Genomic DNA, 16,176 nt, shown 5'->3' on the forward strand with positions numbered 1-16,176 from the left:
TTATAAGTCAAAGGCACCATAAGAAAAGTAGGCACACGTAAACGCTTGCCTTCACCAAGACCAGTTACTCGCTTAGCTTTAAAACTCAAAACAAACACCGTGGAAGGATCTGCTGCAGTTTTTGGAAATGTTGCTTGTGATTCCCGAACGAAAGTGATAACGTTCGGGAGACACACCGTGTGTTCAGAAGTCACTCCTCCATCCACGGGCCGAGGGCTTTAGGCATGACCTGCTGGGGGCCGTCACAGCTAGCTATTTGGTCATCGCAAGCACTGAGTATTTTAACATAGTTGAAAAGATTTTCATTTGCAGTGTGGCTTCGGAGAGCTCAGGTCTAAATTTTCATGTTTCCAGCTCAAGTATAATATTGTCATGGCTAACACCTACAGACAGGACCAGCTACATAATTTTGTGGGCCTAGTGGAGCTCTGGTGGCACAGTGGTTAAGAGCTCAGCTGCTAACCAAAAGACAGACAGTTCGAATCCACCAGCTGCTCTTTGGAAACCCTACTGGGCAGTTCTGCTTTGTCCTGTGGGGGCGCTATGAGTCAGAATCGACTCAACAGCAACAGGTTTGGTTTTTGGTTAGTACAGAATGGAAGGAGCCCTGGTGGTGAAGTGGTTAAGTGCTTGGCTGTTAACTGCAAAGGTCGGCAGTTCAAACCCACCAGCTGCTCCGCGGGAGAATGATGTGGCAGTCTGCTTCTGTAAAGATTACAGCCTTGGAAACCCTATGGGGAAGTTCTATTCTCTCCTACAGGATCACTATGAGTCAGAATTGACTCGATGGCCCACAGCATCAACAATAACAGGGCAAAATGGGAGTCCCTGGGTGGCGCAAACGATTAACACACTCCTTGCTAACTGAAAAGTTGGAAGTTCAGATCCAACCAGAGGTGCCTTGGGAGACAGGGCTGGCCATCTCCTTCCCAAAGGTCACAGCCTTGAACATCCTATAGAGCAGTTCTACTCTGCACACGTGGGACCACCATGAATCGGAATCGACTTGACAGCAGCTAACGAACAGCCAGTGCAAAATGAAAATTCAGGGAAGCGTGTTCAACAAGTATTAAGCATTTCAAGATGGCGACTGCAGAGCGTTCAACCAACTGTGGGTGCTTCTGAGCGTGGAGTCATGTAGGACTGCACAGGCCACATGCCCATGAAGCCAGCCCTGCTACTGGCCACCTCGTGCATGTCAGAATAGAACTGTGCTCCATGGAATTTTCAGTGGCTCAGTTTTGGGAAGTAGATCACCAGGCCTTTCTTCCGAGGCACTTCTAGGTGGACTGGAACCTCCAGCCTTTCGGTTAGCAGTTGAGCACGTTTACCATTTGCACCCCTCCCCCCGCCCCGACTCAGCCCTGTCTACAGACCCTGTTTAACAAAACAACTCTGTGATTTTGGAATTCATAGAAAAAGACAGCATGCAATTCATTCTATTGGCCTCGCTGATTTAAACTCTGTGAAGAAATATACATGTCAGAGGATGTGCTTGAAAAGAGGGTCGCAGAGATAATGGAATAACTACAGATGGTTGTCATTGTAATTTGTTAACAGAAAGATCTCCAACTCACAGAGTGAAGGATATGCAAGAGAATCGGAGGTGGGGGGCACGGTTGGACATTGTAACTGGCAGCTCCACGGGCTCTATGCAGAGGGGATCCAAGCCTTGAGATGTGTCGGGCTCTGTGCAGAGGGGATCCAAGCCTTGAGATGTGTCGGGCTCTGTGCAGAGGGGATCCAAGCCTTGAGATGTGTCGGGCTCTGTGCAGAGGGGATCCAAGCCTTGAGATGTGTCGGGCTCTGTGCAGAGGGGATCCAAGCCTTGAGATGTGTCGGGCTCTGTGCAGAGGGGATCCAAGCCTTGAGATGTGTCGGGCTCTGTGCAGAGGGGATCCAAGCCTTGAGATGTGTCGTAGCAGGTTTACGCATAGACGCGTGTAGCTGTACTTGTCTGTGTGCTCACTGAGACACTGTGTTTCAGAACGTCAAGTAGCATTCTGTATGACAACACGCAGGTGGCTATCACGTGTCCTGCGTTTGAAAGTGAGAGTGAGCACTAGTCTCTCTCTTTTTTTTACCTGATTGAGTCATATCAGTATCCCCACCCCAAGCACAGCCTTTCAGATCTCATCCCAGCGCTCTGGGGGCAGGGGCTTCTCCTGCCTGCCAGGGGGCTGGAAGCACTGATGTTTGCCATGGCCCCCAGGGGCAGCCATCTAAAGCTGTGTGTTACAAAGGCTGCGTCTCTTTCTAGGGCATGACCCCGGCAGGGGAGAGAGGACACGTGGGGTGGAAGCGAATTGGAAAAGGTTTGCAGGAGAGGAGGGAGCGATTCCAGAGCTAAAAAGGTTGAATTAGGAGGCTTGGGGGAAGTACAGGGGGTGTGAGGAGGAGAAAAAGTGTAAGAAAGAATTGTTTTCAGTAATTCATTCACCCTGGGGGTGTGGCGCTCACTAGAAAAACAGACACCCGAGTAGACCAGGTGGGTGTGTCTATTGAACAAATGTCAACTAGCTTTTTACTCGGATTGTTTCCCAGGTGGTGATAGGGAGGGAGGGAGGGAGAGAAAGAGGGGCAGGAAGGAAGGAAGGAAGGAAGGAAGGGAGGAAAAGAGGAATGTAAGAAGGAAGGGAGGGAAGGAGGAAGGAAGGAGGGTAGGAATGAAAGGAGGGAAGAAGGGAGGGAAGAAGGGAGGGAGGGAAGGAGGGGAGGTGTCAGTCAAATGCCCCTGTGCCCCTCTCGGCACGTCTTGTATGCATTTCATTCTCGTCCTTCGCGCTTTCCCAGGATTTGAGGACAGTGGAATTGCGCTACGAGAAAGCGTGAAGAAGCCGGCCGGGCAGTAAGCAGACAGCTCCGGGCGCTCCGCCGTCCCTTTGGCGGTTCTAACGCCCAGGGGCCCCCAGGCCCTCCTGCCACTCCACCCGCCCTCGGCCAGGAGGGGACACCGCTTACCCAGGCCACGGTCACACCTGAGGACCGGGCGGAGCGGACGTCCTCCTGAAAAGGGAGGGCTGCGGGCCGTGGGGAGCCCGCGGGGAGGCGGCCCCCGGAGCCCCTAGACCTGCCCACCGCCCACCCCTGGCCCTGTCACTCACAGTCCCTCCAGCCAATGCGCGGCCGCCTGTCACCCTCACCCCACCCCCGAGGCGCGGAGCGGCGCGGGCTCGAGGAGCTGATTGAACTTTCCGCCGAGTTGCGGCCGCGCGGTCCCGGAGAGTGGCCGCCGAGCCCGGAGCCCGCCCGCAGCCATGGAGCCCAGCGCGCCCGGCGCCGCCCTGACCCTGTGCCTCTGGCTGGCCGCCGGGGGCTGCCTGGCGGCGCGGCGCCTGGACGAGTCGCTGGCGGCCGGCAGCATCCAGCGCGCCCGCTGTGCCTCCAGGTGCCTCAGCCTGCAGATCACGCGCATCTCCGCCTTCTTCCAGCACTTCCAGGTACCGGGACCCGGGCACCCTGGCACCCGCGGGGGCGCACCGGGCCGCGCTCCCGGCCATGGCGCCCCAATTTCTCGCCCGCCGAGGACTCCGGGCACCCCAGAGCCCGCGGGAGGCGCATTGAGTCGCGTCTCCCGCCGAGGCGCCCCAAGTTCCCGCCCTCCCAGCCGCAGACCCCGCTTTCTTGGCGTGGATTTTCAAACCCGAGCGCGGGACCCTCCTTCCAGCCTCCTGCGCCCGAGCGCAAAGCAACCGGCAGCATCTGTTCGCGACTCCCTGCCTCCTGCCCCGCGGAAAACGGAGGGCGGTGTCCTTGGGGAGGGGACAGTGTCATGATTTCCAGGGTGGGCGTAAGAGTTTACGCGTTTTCCCGGGCGGCGAGGCAGGGTGGCGCGCCCGTGCGCCCGGGGACCACGACCTGCCCAGCCCTGATGGTGCCCGCGGGCGGCACTGTTGTCTCTCCGGGGCGAGGGTTTTCCGGCTCTGCTACCCCGAGCTCGCTGCGCCCTCTGCGAGCCCCCCAGGAGGGCGCTTGGGCCACGTTGTGTGTGTTGTGGGGGTGTCTGTGCGCGCCCCACTCCTGAACCCCATAGCTTCAAGGTCTAGTTACTTCTGAATTGCGTGGGGCGCAGAGGGAGGGTTGCCTAGGATCGGGGCACAGGATGGCATGTCTGGGTGTTTCAGGGTCATTCTCGCCCCGCACACCGAGGTGCTTTCAGCTTGAGGGTGGAGGCGGTGTGTGTGGGGGGGGGGCGGGGGCGCTCAGGGACCACCACGATCGATGACCGTGTTTTGCCAGGGTCTTGCGGGTGGCCGCCGGGGCGAGGACCCAGCGAGACTTGGGCGGAGACCCAAGTGCGGGTGGGCTCACCGGAGCGGCGCCGGGAATAGGTCGTCTTGTGCCCCGCAGCTGCCTTTCCCAGCGGGTTGGAGCGCGCGAGCTTTGGAATCTTTTCCTCCGACGCCTTAGTTCTCTCGCCTGCCTTCACTGTCTCTCCCGTGCCCTCTCGCCTCTCCCCTAGGCTGCCCACCTGTTCCAAGATCGCAGCTTCTCGCCTCAGGGGACACTGCACCCCCAGGAGGAGCCCTGGAGCTCCCGGCGCGTGGTGGGGGTGGGGGTTTGGAGGCCGAGTCCTCTGCCCTTAGGAATGACCTGCGTCCACCCTCCGGGGCGGGTAAAGCGGCCTCCCGCTGGGCCCCGGGGATTGGGCTGACCCAGGAGGCGCTTTAATATCGGGGGTGGTCTGGGGCGGTCTGCGTAGCCATTAGGAAGGTTCTGGCTTGTGTGCGAGCGAATGAAAAACCTCTCTCCAGCGGCTCAAGAGGCCTTAAAGTTGGGATGTTATGGAGATCGAACCAACGCGTGCGAGAGTGTGCGGTTTTGTGTTCTCAGTCAAAGAAGGAGGAGCGTGGTGGCTCAACAGTTAAGTGGTCAGCTGTTAACTGAAAGGCTGGCGGTTCGAACCCACCCAGCGGCTCCGCCGGAGAAAGACCTGGCGATCCGCTCCAGTAACGATTACAGCCTAGAAAACGCCATGGGGCAGTTGTACTCTGTCACATGGGGTCGCTAATGCGTCAAAATGAGTGGAAAGCCGACTCCACAGCACCTAAAGGACAAGAAGTCAAAGAAGCAAAGTCTAGTAGGTTTCAGAGAAGCTACCGAGCTCTGTGGTCCTGCTGGGCTTCAGCGCCTCTCTGGGTGAAATGAGGGGGGCCTCCAAGAGACCGCTCATCCAAGGCACCTGGTCTCAGATTGTCTGCCCTGAAAGCTACGCTCCTAAAAGATGCTGCGCTGTTGTTGAAACAGCAACAGAAAACAAAGCAAAGCGGCCGATCCCCGGAGAGGAAGAGTATCTTTTTTTTCTTAATATATATTGAATTGTCAGTTGCTGTAATGTATTTGTTTTACAGTTTCAGGGACTAAAGAAGCAGTTAGATCAAGCCAGTTCCCATGAAAGGCTTTTCTTGTGGTTTCTTGGCATCCTTTCTCCTCCCAAGAAAAACTGCTGACAGAACCCACATTGCCAAACCCTGCTGATTACGTTTTAATTAGCCAGGGTGAAATAAGCTGCAAATTACTCAGTTAGAACTTAATAACTGCTGTTTTTGTAATCAGTTGCAGAGCCGTTCGTCACCTGGTAATGCCTATCTGATTTATCTAAATGACAAAGATTAAACTTTCTCAAGATTTGGGAAAACACACACAGCAAAATAACAAAGCAGTGTGATCTCCTTATGGAAGCCCAGACTTCCCAGTCCCTCCCCTTTTTGAATAATTGGAAGGATGGTGTGGGACTCGAGCTGTGGCTGATTATTAGTGGGCGAGTAAGGCTGGGCCAGAGTCCCTGGCTGGTACAAACCATTAAAACGCTTGGCTGCTAACTGAAAAGTTGGCAGTTCAAGTCCACCCAGAGGCACCTCAGAAGAAAGTCTTGGTGATCTCCTGAAAAATCAGCCATTGAAAGCTCTATAGAACACAGTTCTCTCGGACTCGCATGGGGTCGCCTTGAGTTGGCGTTGGCTTGGCTAGAAAGAAAGGCTAGGCTAGAGGAAGGCTTAGGACAAGCCCTTCCAGCAGGGCTGCCACACGCACTGACTGGCGCAGATGATCCCCAATCAGAACCTTGTTTCTGGAGCAGGAGCCTACTTCTGGCTTTGTCTGCAGAGTTCTGGGCCTCTCTGTGAGGAAGGGCGAGGCTTGCTGCTGCCTCGGTGCCAGCCAGGTGTGTGGACCTTCAGGTGGGAGAGCTGCCAGGGCTTGGCTAGGAAGAACGCAAGCTAGGCATTCATGGTGCAGGTAGAGACTGGGAGCCCTCGGGGGCAGAGTGACCTAGTGTCGCTGGGCAGCGGAGGAGACAGCCCTCTCATCTTCTCCACCCCGTTCCGGTGTCCTTCCCCGAACCTCCCAGCCCTGCGGCGTCTGGATGAGAGAGCAGCAGGGTGCACACCTGGTCCCTCCACACCTGCGCATAGTGGCCGTCACCATGCCTGAAAGCACAGGGCCCACAGTGCTGATGGATGAGAGTGGGAGCAGGGACTGGGGCCGCCTGGAGTATCCCACACCGCCCCCGACGCGGAAGAGTTTAGGATTTAAAACTGAAAGGAAGATGAGTTCTGTCTTGGTCATCTAGTGCTGCTCTGACAGAAATACCGCAAGTGGGCGGCTTTAACAAAGAGAAGTGTATTCCCTCACAGTCCGGGAGGCTACAAGTGCAAATTCAGGGCGTCAGCTCCAGGGGAAGGCTTTCTCTCTCTGTCGGTTCTGGAGGAAGGTCCTTGTCATCAGTCTTGCCTTGGTCTGAGAGCTTCTCAGCACAGGAAGCTCAGGTCCAAAGGACATGCTCTGCTCCCGGCACTGCTTTCTTGGTGGTGGGAGGTCCCCCTGCCTCTTTGCTTGCTTCTCTTATATCTCAAAAGAGATTGGCTTAACACACAACCTAATATTGTAGATCTCATCAATATAACTGCCACTAATCCATCTTATTATATCATAGTGATAGAATATACAACACATAGGAAAATCACATCAGTTTACAAAATGGTACACAATCATACAATACTGGGAATCACGACTTAGCCAAGTTGACAGATATTTTTGGGGGACACAATTCAGTCCATGACACTACTGTCTTATCTATCTTATATTAGCTGTTTGCACCACCCAGGGACTTCCATTGGTTAGTTGCTTAATTTACTTAAGGACTATGTGATTTGCAGAATGCGAAATGAAAATATGGGACCCCTTGCCCAAAAAGCAAGAAAGTGTTAAAGGAACAAAAATATAAACCATTTTCCTTTCTTCTGTGGTCTTTCTCTAGACTTGTCATGGTGTTTAAATTTTCTCTTTAATTTCATTCTAAGTAAAGAAAGATTAAAATTTTAAATTACTAGTATGAATTTTACTGCTCATCTTTATCTTACGCGATGCCTGTTTTAAATGCAGATATCGGCAGATTTAACTTGTATGCAGGATCACCGGCATTAGACAGTTGGTGTTCTGTGCCTCGTTCCTGGAGGATGCCTGCCCACGGCTAGAAGAGACAAGCACTCGGGGAGGTTGGAAGGAGGAGGAGAAGGTCCCCAAGGCACGGAGAGCTCCCCGGGGCGTGGGTGAATGCAGACCTCCACAGGCACCTGGAGCCTCAGCACACGTGTGCTTGCTCTGGTTAACAGCCACCAGTTTCCCCTCCTGCCCTGTCTAACGAATAACCAGTTCGTTCAGATATTTGCATTTATAAGGCAGTTGGGTGGCACAGACAGTTAAGTGCTCGACTGCTAGCCGAAAGGTTGGCAGTTTGCACCCACCCAGAGGCACCTCGGAAGACAGGCCTGGCCATCTGCTTCTGAAAGGTCACAGCCTTGAAAACCGTATGGAGCAGTCCTGCTGTGCACACATGGGGTCGCCAGGAGTCAGAACAGACAAACAGCAACAATAACTAAGCATGCAGCCAAGGGCACTGCATCCAGCAGACCTCCAGTCTCCTCTGTCTTCGGAAGGGATTTCACACGTGATTTCAGGGAGGGAGAGGGGGTGTTACCTGGCCTGGGGTGGGCCTGAGGACCTCGAGCCAGGCGGCTTCCCTTCCCGTGGCCCAGCTGCCCCAGCCCACAGCAGACGGGCTGTCTCCACGTGGATTGCGGCTTCCCGGTGGGATGGGCGCCGGCGTGGGCTGGGTGCCAGGATTGAGGCTGGGTGAGGAAATCACCTCCATGGTATCCTGGCCCCTGGCGGCCACCCACCCAACAGGCCATGGTGCCACCAGCATGGGGAGGGGACAGCGGCCTCAACATACCTCGGGGCACACAGCCCCACCTCTGCCAGAACCCACATCCAGACCCCTGTAGACAGCAGAGGGTGGCAGTGATTGTGGAGACGGGAGAGGGGAGGAGGAGAGCGGTGGGGACTAGGGTGCTGGGGGTGGTGGAGTGGGCAGCCGAGAACCGACCTGGGGAGGTGAGGAGGTGGTGGGACAGGACAGTGCGTGATCCAAGGCCGAGGTCCCCAGTGCATGCTCCACGTGCAAAACGCAAACTCACAGATACAGTTACCCAGGATTTCACTGTGGCCACTGCAGAGCATGAGACCCCACAGTCAGGTCCCCCTTGTGAGTGTGGGCCATCAGGGATCTGTGCAGCTGGACTGGTGGCACCCCACGAAGCCCACCCTAGTTTGCGAATATAGTGAAACCTCTAAGCGCCGGAACTCGATGGGGCTGCCTTGTTTTTCTGGGTCTTGAAGGTTTTCCGCCTTTGACAGGGTGTAGTCAAATCACTTTTGTGTGGCTCTTTATTAGTGGAAAATATTTGAGTTTTCCTTCTCTGACAGACTTCCGCCTTACACAGGTCCGGCTTTCACAGGTTTATCTATCTATCTATATATCTGTCTCAAGGGCACAGAGACCTTGGAAGGGCTTCAGCCCACTTAGCATGCGATTCCTCATTGGATCCTCCCTAGTGTTAAAGGACACGAAGCTGACATACGCACACTTGGGAATGAACCTGTGTACTCTTATTTTCTCAGCTTCACTAGAAGATTAAAGAAGGAGAGAAGGAAGCTTATGCCTGAATAAACTTTGTCTTTTTTTTTTTTTTTTTTTTTAGGTAAATCTAGTTCAGCTCAGGTTGGGGGGCCAGTGGTGGTTCGGTGGTAGGATTCTCGCCTTCCATGTGGGAGACCCGGGTTTGATTCCCAGCCCATGCACCTCATGTGCAGCCACCCCGTCTGTCACTGGAGGCTTGTATGTTGCTAGGATGCTCGATAGGTTTCAGTGGAGCTTCCAGACTAAGATGGACTAGGAAGAAAGGCCTGGTGATCTGCTTCCAAAAATCAGCCAGTGAAAATCCTATGGATCACAGTGGTTCGGTCCCCAACTGATCGTGGGGATGGTGTAGGACTGGGCAGCGTTTCGTTCCATTGTGCATGGGGTCACTATGAGTTGGGGTTAACTCGATGGCAGCTCACATCAGCAACAGTTTAACCTGAGAGTGGCGTCTTTTGGTGGAGGCATCCCTCTTGCCTCCTCTGATGCTGTTCATGGTGCCAACGGCAGTGCTGAATCTCAGAGCCTAAAGAATAGAATCAATCCGCTGAGAACTAGCAGCCCCGGAACTTGCTCGTTCTCTGCTTGTGGTTTCTCAATGGAGGTTCAAGAGAATAGGGTTTGAGGAAAAATAGTACCCTGTGTGCAAGATGGAATCTCTGGGCAGTGCAAATGGTTATGTGCTTGGCCGCTAACCGAAAGATTGGAGGTTTAAGTCCTCCCCAAGGTGCCTTGGAAGAAAGACCTGGTGATCTACTTGCAGAAAAGCAGCCATTGAAAACCCTGTGGAGCACAGTTCTACTCTGACACACACGGGGTCTCCATAAGTTAGAGGTGACTTGATGGCAACTGGTGTGCGGGAGAGGAGGGGGAGTATGTCAGCTTCTTTGCCAGAATTCTGGAAAGCTGAAGGAGAGTGGGGCTGGAATCCTGTGGGAAGATGAGTGGTAGGTGCCGGCACCCTTGGCTCTAAGCTTCTAGAATTTTATTAGCGTTAAGAGATTCTTGTTTAATGGGACATTCTTCACCCTGTAAAGTACCACTGATAGGCTTCTTCAGGTAGCTGATTGGAGATCAGTGGCTTCTCCTAGCAAGAATTGGAAGCTGTTTGTTTTGGCAAGAGAGAGAACTAAGCTGGTGATTAACTCGTTCCACTTAGACCAGCCTCTCCTCCAAGGAAAAGTAAACAAACAATTAGCGCATCAAAAACCTGAGCAGCTACAAAGCAGCCGCAGGCGTGCAGATTTCAGGCGAGCGATTTTGTGGTGAAGGTGTTCTGTCACACTGTCTCTGCCCTGCAGCCAGCTTTATGCCATACGCCAGGAGGCGGGGCATTCGGAGATGCCCTGGAAGAAAGGGCAGCGGCACGTTTGGCCTATCTCTTCTCTGGTCGGGGGCAGTAGACTTTTGGCTGATTTTCTAGAAAGTTCTGAATTTGACCCAAATGAAACATTATGCTATTCATTGCAAATCTTCATGTTTTTAGTAGTGTTTCTTTCTGAAAATGGTTTAAACCTCGGCCTTGTTGTGACGTTAGTAGAACATTATAAATCACATTCATTTCATTGTGCACCGCATCTTAAGTGCTTGGCTGCTAATTGAAAGGTTGGCAGTTCAAACCTACCCAGTGGCTCTGCGGACGAAAGACCTGCCGATCTGCTTCTGGAATAATTACAGCCTAGAAAACTCTATGGCGCAGTTCTGCTCTGTCACAGGGGGTCTCTAGGAGTCAAAATCGACTCGACAGCACCCAACAGTAATAACAGTGGAGCTTCTGATGCATGTATTCCAGAGGCAGCAATTCCAATTCTCATTACACTGTGCACCGTATCGCTAGGTGCACGACTGGGCAATGTTTCATTCTGTCACGCATGCGGTCTCCGTGAGTCAGAGCCGACTCCACGGCAGCTAACCACAATGTATTTATTTGAAATGGGCTGATCGGGTTTTTCTGTATAACCTAGCCTGGTGTGTTGTTGTAAACAGGCATAAAGGTTTAGGTTTAAGGCAGAGAAACTCGTCAGTGGTGGTGGGCACTGCCCACTTTAACTCAGAAATGGAGACGTTCCTGTGGAGTACTTGGTGTTGCCCCCAGAAATCAGCCTCTGATACAGGCAGAGGTGGAGGTGATCCTGCAATCAGTGAGTGCACGCCCATGGTTTGTTGTAAGACATTTTATACGTGACGTAGGCCCAGAGGAGCTGAAAACGTGTGCTTGCATTGTCTGAGTAGTTATCGGAGACGATATTCTTGGTGCGCCGTCCTGCCTCACAGACCTTTAGAGATACGAAGTCCGCCCCGTCCATCATTTCCGGTTCACTTACCCTGGACTCCGTATTTTGCAAGCCTGTTGTCTGTCAGCATGTGGCATGTATTAAGTCTTCATCTTCTCGTGAGACAAGGATAGCCGTAACTCTTCCAGGCCCCAGGCCGGCAGCAGAAGGCCGGCATCCCCAGAGCTGCTGGAGAAAGCTCAGATTCACCACAGTGTGGTGGTCCTTTCTGCCAGCGTCTCAGGAGAATGGACCATTTCTGCTCGGAGTGTTTGAAATCTTGAATCTAAGTTCTGGACTCCGGTTCCTTCTCCACTGGATGCTACATCCACCAAGACCTGGAGTCCCCTCTGTCTTCTAGAAAGATGTCACACAGGGTTTCAAAGAAGCAAGGGGCGGTGTTTTCACTGACTGGTGGAGAGGGTTGGATTAGGTTAGTTATCCCTGGTAGCCAGTGAGTAAAGATGGCGTAGAAAGGAATCAGAAAGCAGTGCACTGTCTCACTTTAATCTGATTTCATGGAAAAGCAGGACTGTGATATTTTTTTTTTTTTTGTTTAAAGCACCGACTTATCATTTCCATTTATTTTAGCTAATATCGGTGAACGGCTGCAGCTCCAAAGAGAAAACCCCGCCCAGGAGGAACGTGTAGCCTGGTGGGGACAAAGACAAATTCAGTCCAAGAGCGAGCACGTCCGCGAGATAGAGATGCGCCTGTGAGGCCCCAGAGGAGAGGACATCTTCCTCCATGTGTTAAGAGAAAGTGTCCTAGGGTTAAGCACTCAACCACGAGCTGAAAGGAAAGGTTGGCAGTTCAAACCCACCCAGAGGCACCTTGGAAGAAAGGTCCGGCGATCTGTTTCCCAAAGGTGTGAAAACCCTGTGGAGCAGTTCTCCTCTGCACACATGGGGTCGCCATGAGTCTGACTGGGCTCGAAGGCAGCTAACAAAAACAGCAAGAGCACGGTGTGTCTGTCGGGTCTGGTACATCAGCCCCTCAGCTAGCAGGCAGGCCTTGGGAGCTGATTGGCGAGGGAGTGAGCTGTCACAGAGCTTGAGTCCTTGACTCTCCAAGGCAGGCTAAGCGTGCCCAGGCCATCATACGGAGAGGGGGTCTATGGCTGTCTCCCCGGCTTCTGCAGAGCTGGTGGGGGGGCCTCAGGCTACACTTCCGGCCGCTCTCCCGCTTCCCAGCTGCTCCCTGGGACCGTCCTTGGTGGCCCCTACAGAGAGCCCCGGGAGGGTGTGAGATGGGGATGGAGGGGGCTGCTCACCCCATCTCCCGCCATCTTGCTCTGCCTTACCTTCCCACCCTAGTTCTGTGTTGTGGGGGCAGGGGGGTCGATCCAAAGGAAGAAACACACAAAACCAAACCAAAACCAACCAGTTGCCTGTGAGTCGCCTCTGATTCACAGCGACCCCACGCGTGTCAGGGTACAACTGTGCTCCACGGGGCTTTCAATGGCTGAGTTGTCACAAGCAGATCGCCAAGGCTTTGTTCCAAGGTGCCTCTGGGTGGACTCGAACCGCCAACCTTTCAGTTAGTAGCCAAAGCGCTTAACCGTTTGTAGCTCTCCTGAATTACTGGGCCGAGGAGAGAGAGTGTATAGGGTCGCATCTTACAATGATTTGGTGTTGGCAAGTTAGTTTCCCATAAAGTATCTGCTTGGCCTTCACGCAAGCACTCTGAGTTGTACAGATAAGGAAACTGAAGTTCTGAGAGTGAGGTGACCGAGGCTTCAGAGCAAAACTCAGACTATTGTACTCCCAAGCGTTTAGACTCTGCGGTCCTGTCTCTCGAACAGAAACAGGGAAAGAAGACAGCGGGGAAATCCGGACCGTGATAGCAGGCAGAATCACTGAGACTGGGGAGAGACATCCCCCTCTCTCAAGCTCTCGTCCATCCCCTCTGGAGGCACATCAGCAGTAGAATGGCACACACTTGAGAACTGACAGCTTCTGGTCTGACGGAAAAGGCCTTAAAGGTATCAGTCCACCAGTCACCAACCCTCCGTGCCTTCATCTACCCAGTCATGCTTCCAGCCAGTAAGAATCTGTACACACACAGACACCTTTCATGTATCTGAAGGTGTGCGGACCCAGCATACGATGTATTTCCTGCCCTCAAGAACGTTAGTTTCTACTAGAGAGACAGACGTTTATGCAGATAATCACAAAGCATTGTTGAAGTGAAGAAAGAAGCTATTATAATCTATCGTAAACTATCGTTACGATGCATCATCTTTTTCATATATCATATGCAATTATTTAACACATTATAATGGGTATTGACTAATTTCTTAGGGGAAGAGTAATTTTTTTTCTCATAAATTGCCTTTGTTTAGGTCCGCCAAAATTTCCACTTGTTTATGGCAATAGCAGCAGAGGCAGTGGTGGTTCGGTGGTAGAATTGTCCCCTTGTCCCCTTCCATGAAGGAGACCCGGGTTTGATTCACCACTCATCTGTCAGTGGAGGCTTGCGTGTTACTATAATGCCGAATAGGTTTCAGTGGAGCTTCCAGACTAAGACAGACTGGGAAAAAAGGCCTGGTGATCTACTTCCAAAAATCAGCCCGTGAAAACCCTATGGATTACAGTGGAACCTTGTCCAATCAGCAGCCGCTTTTGGGAACAGCACAGGACTGGGCAACATTTCCTTCTGTCGTGCATGGGGTTGCCATGAGCCTGGGCTGACCCGATGGCAGATAACAACAGCAAGGACTAAGACAATACCCGAAACCAAACCAGTTGCTGTTGAGTTGACTTCAACTCATGGTGACCCCACGTGTGTCAGAGTAGAACTATGATCTGTAGGGTTTTCAGTGGTTGACTTTCTGTAAGTAGATCGCCAGGCCTTTCTTCCAAGGCACCTCTGAGTGGACTCGAACTTCCAACCCTTTGGTTAGCAGCTGAGGGCTTAACCATTTGTACCACCCATGGACTCCAAGTAAGACAATAGTGGAGTATTATTGTGAGGGTCGAGATGTTCCTGGACCAGCTGCACTACTTGACCTCAGAAAGGATGGGTTTGTTGTGTGGGAGTAACAAAGTTTCCGTGCTGCAGCGTTACCCTTCCTTGGTTCCCACTGCTGTTACGTACGGTGGTGGGACACGTCTGTAGTATTCCTAAGTGGTAATTGTGGCTTGTGTGCGGATGACAGCTCCTTCCAAGAACTCCGCGTGCTCTGTGTCCTTGCTGTCTTTCCTTTTGTTTTGGTTTTGGCGGGGTGTGTGTGTTTACACTTCGTGATTATATCCAGCGGCTCTGTCAGAAATAAAAGTCAGGCAGTGAGGAATTTTGAGAAAAGAATTTAGAAAACTCTCAAGGCTGCCCGTGAAAAGAAAATGGTAAGGACGTGAAGAACTGGAGTTCTTTGGTCCTCAAAGCACTGAAGTCTGTATCCAAGCAGAATCTGAGAAAGAATAGCCTATCAAGAAAAAACAAAAATAAAAAAATTCTGAAACTCTTAATTCACATTCTATTCATCCTTTCATTTTAAATTGTAGTCTTTTGTCTTTTAATAAGTTCTCTTGCTCTCCAAGTTATTAATGTCCTGCCAACTTGAGAAAATAACATTCTGTTAGAGAGGCCTCAAAAAGCTATCATTTTGTTTTGCATGTCACCTATTTTCTTTGAAAGATAAGACAAATTAGTTATCACTGCTTAAAAATTTAACATAATGTATGGTGATGGGGGTTTTTATTTTAGGAGAGTGTACTTTCCTAATTTGTATGCACGTGATCTCAAATTACCTTTAGAGGACAAAAGAATATTATTTTCCCCCAATTTCATATCCAGTTATCAGCCATTACATTTTAAAATTCATAGATAATTCCTGGTTTTATCCAGAGAAATGACAACTTCTAAGTCTGGAGATGAAACGTGAAACAGGCTGTTTAATGAAGGGAGAAACATTCATTTGCAGGGTAATCCATCACCTTCCAAAACTGTCATTAATCATGCTAGTATTGGGCACAAGAGAACTGATGGGAATTCATTTACTCCTGAAATTGAGAGATGTTTTCTCCAGATTTTTGTTTGCAGTTTACACCTTTTTTTCAATTCACTGTAAGACTTGAATGCATTAATAGTTCATATATTTGGACCACTTTGCATTATTGTGATGTGTCTTCGCCCTCTGGAGGCCTACCATTCCTAAGGCAAATGCTATGCTTATCTAAAAGTAAACCAGATGGGTTACATTCTTACAGGAGAGAACACTGTCACGTTCTCTCAAAGAAAGACTGCAAGAGCTGAGAATCTCCAAAATGCAAACAAAAACCAAGCTTCCAGTTCAAAGGGGATTTTGCCTGTTCCCTAGATGGCTTACCAGATGACTGTTTGTCGATTCTTTTTAGATTCATGAATAACATCTAACTAAGAGAGACAGCCTTTTCTAGTCTTAAATCAGTTCTCCAGCTGCCTTTTGAAAAAGCAGATAGTGCTGGCAATAGTAGCACCGTTTGAAAATGTATAGTTTGTCATCGTTTGTTGACCAGGAAGAAACTTGACAAAGACTTGCAAACCTCAAATACAGAGAGAGCTTCTGAAGACGATACACATCTTATGCTGACTCCCCCCCACCGCCCCAGGCCGGTGTCCAGTGCTGTTCTCACAAACCAAATATGCCGGCAAGTCTCGCATTGAAGGGCCCTTCGTGTGCTTTCCAAACCATGAGTAGACTCCTGCAGGATGAAAATACCAAGGCTCTTCACAGTCAGGAGGGGCCCAGCAGCAGAGAAGTCTCTGTGCAAACAAGTTCTGTGGAGATGCTCGCATTGCCACTACCTCGCCTGTGGGGGAGACTCCTGACTTTTTTTTTTTTTTAATTGTACTTCAGGTGAAGGCTTACAGTACAAATAGTTTCTCATGAAACAGTAGTACACATGTTGTTTTATGACATTGGTTAACAACCCCACAACA

At 51.4% G+C, this 16,176-nt stretch overlaps 1 protein-coding gene across 1 annotated transcript in view; it reads left to right on the forward strand.

The window, feature by feature from the left end:
• The first annotated feature begins 3,257 nt into the window (after positions 1-3,257).
• ANOS1 (anosmin 1) overlaps positions 3,258-16,176 on the forward strand; it is a 194,642-nt gene continuing 181,723 nt past the window's right edge. The window contains exon 1 of the mRNA XM_004385193.1: positions 3,258-3,440. Within this exon, the coding sequence (XP_004385250.1) occupies positions 3,258-3,440 (183 nt within the window). The remainder of the gene's footprint in view (positions 3,441-16,176) is intronic.

Source organism: Trichechus manatus, unplaced genomic scaffold (genome assembly GCF_000243295.1).
Source record: "Trichechus manatus latirostris isolate Lorelei unplaced genomic scaffold, TriManLat1.0 scaffold00134, whole genome shotgun sequence".
In the NCBI taxonomy this organism is placed as follows: Eukaryota; Metazoa; Chordata; class Mammalia; order Sirenia; family Trichechidae; genus Trichechus; species Trichechus manatus.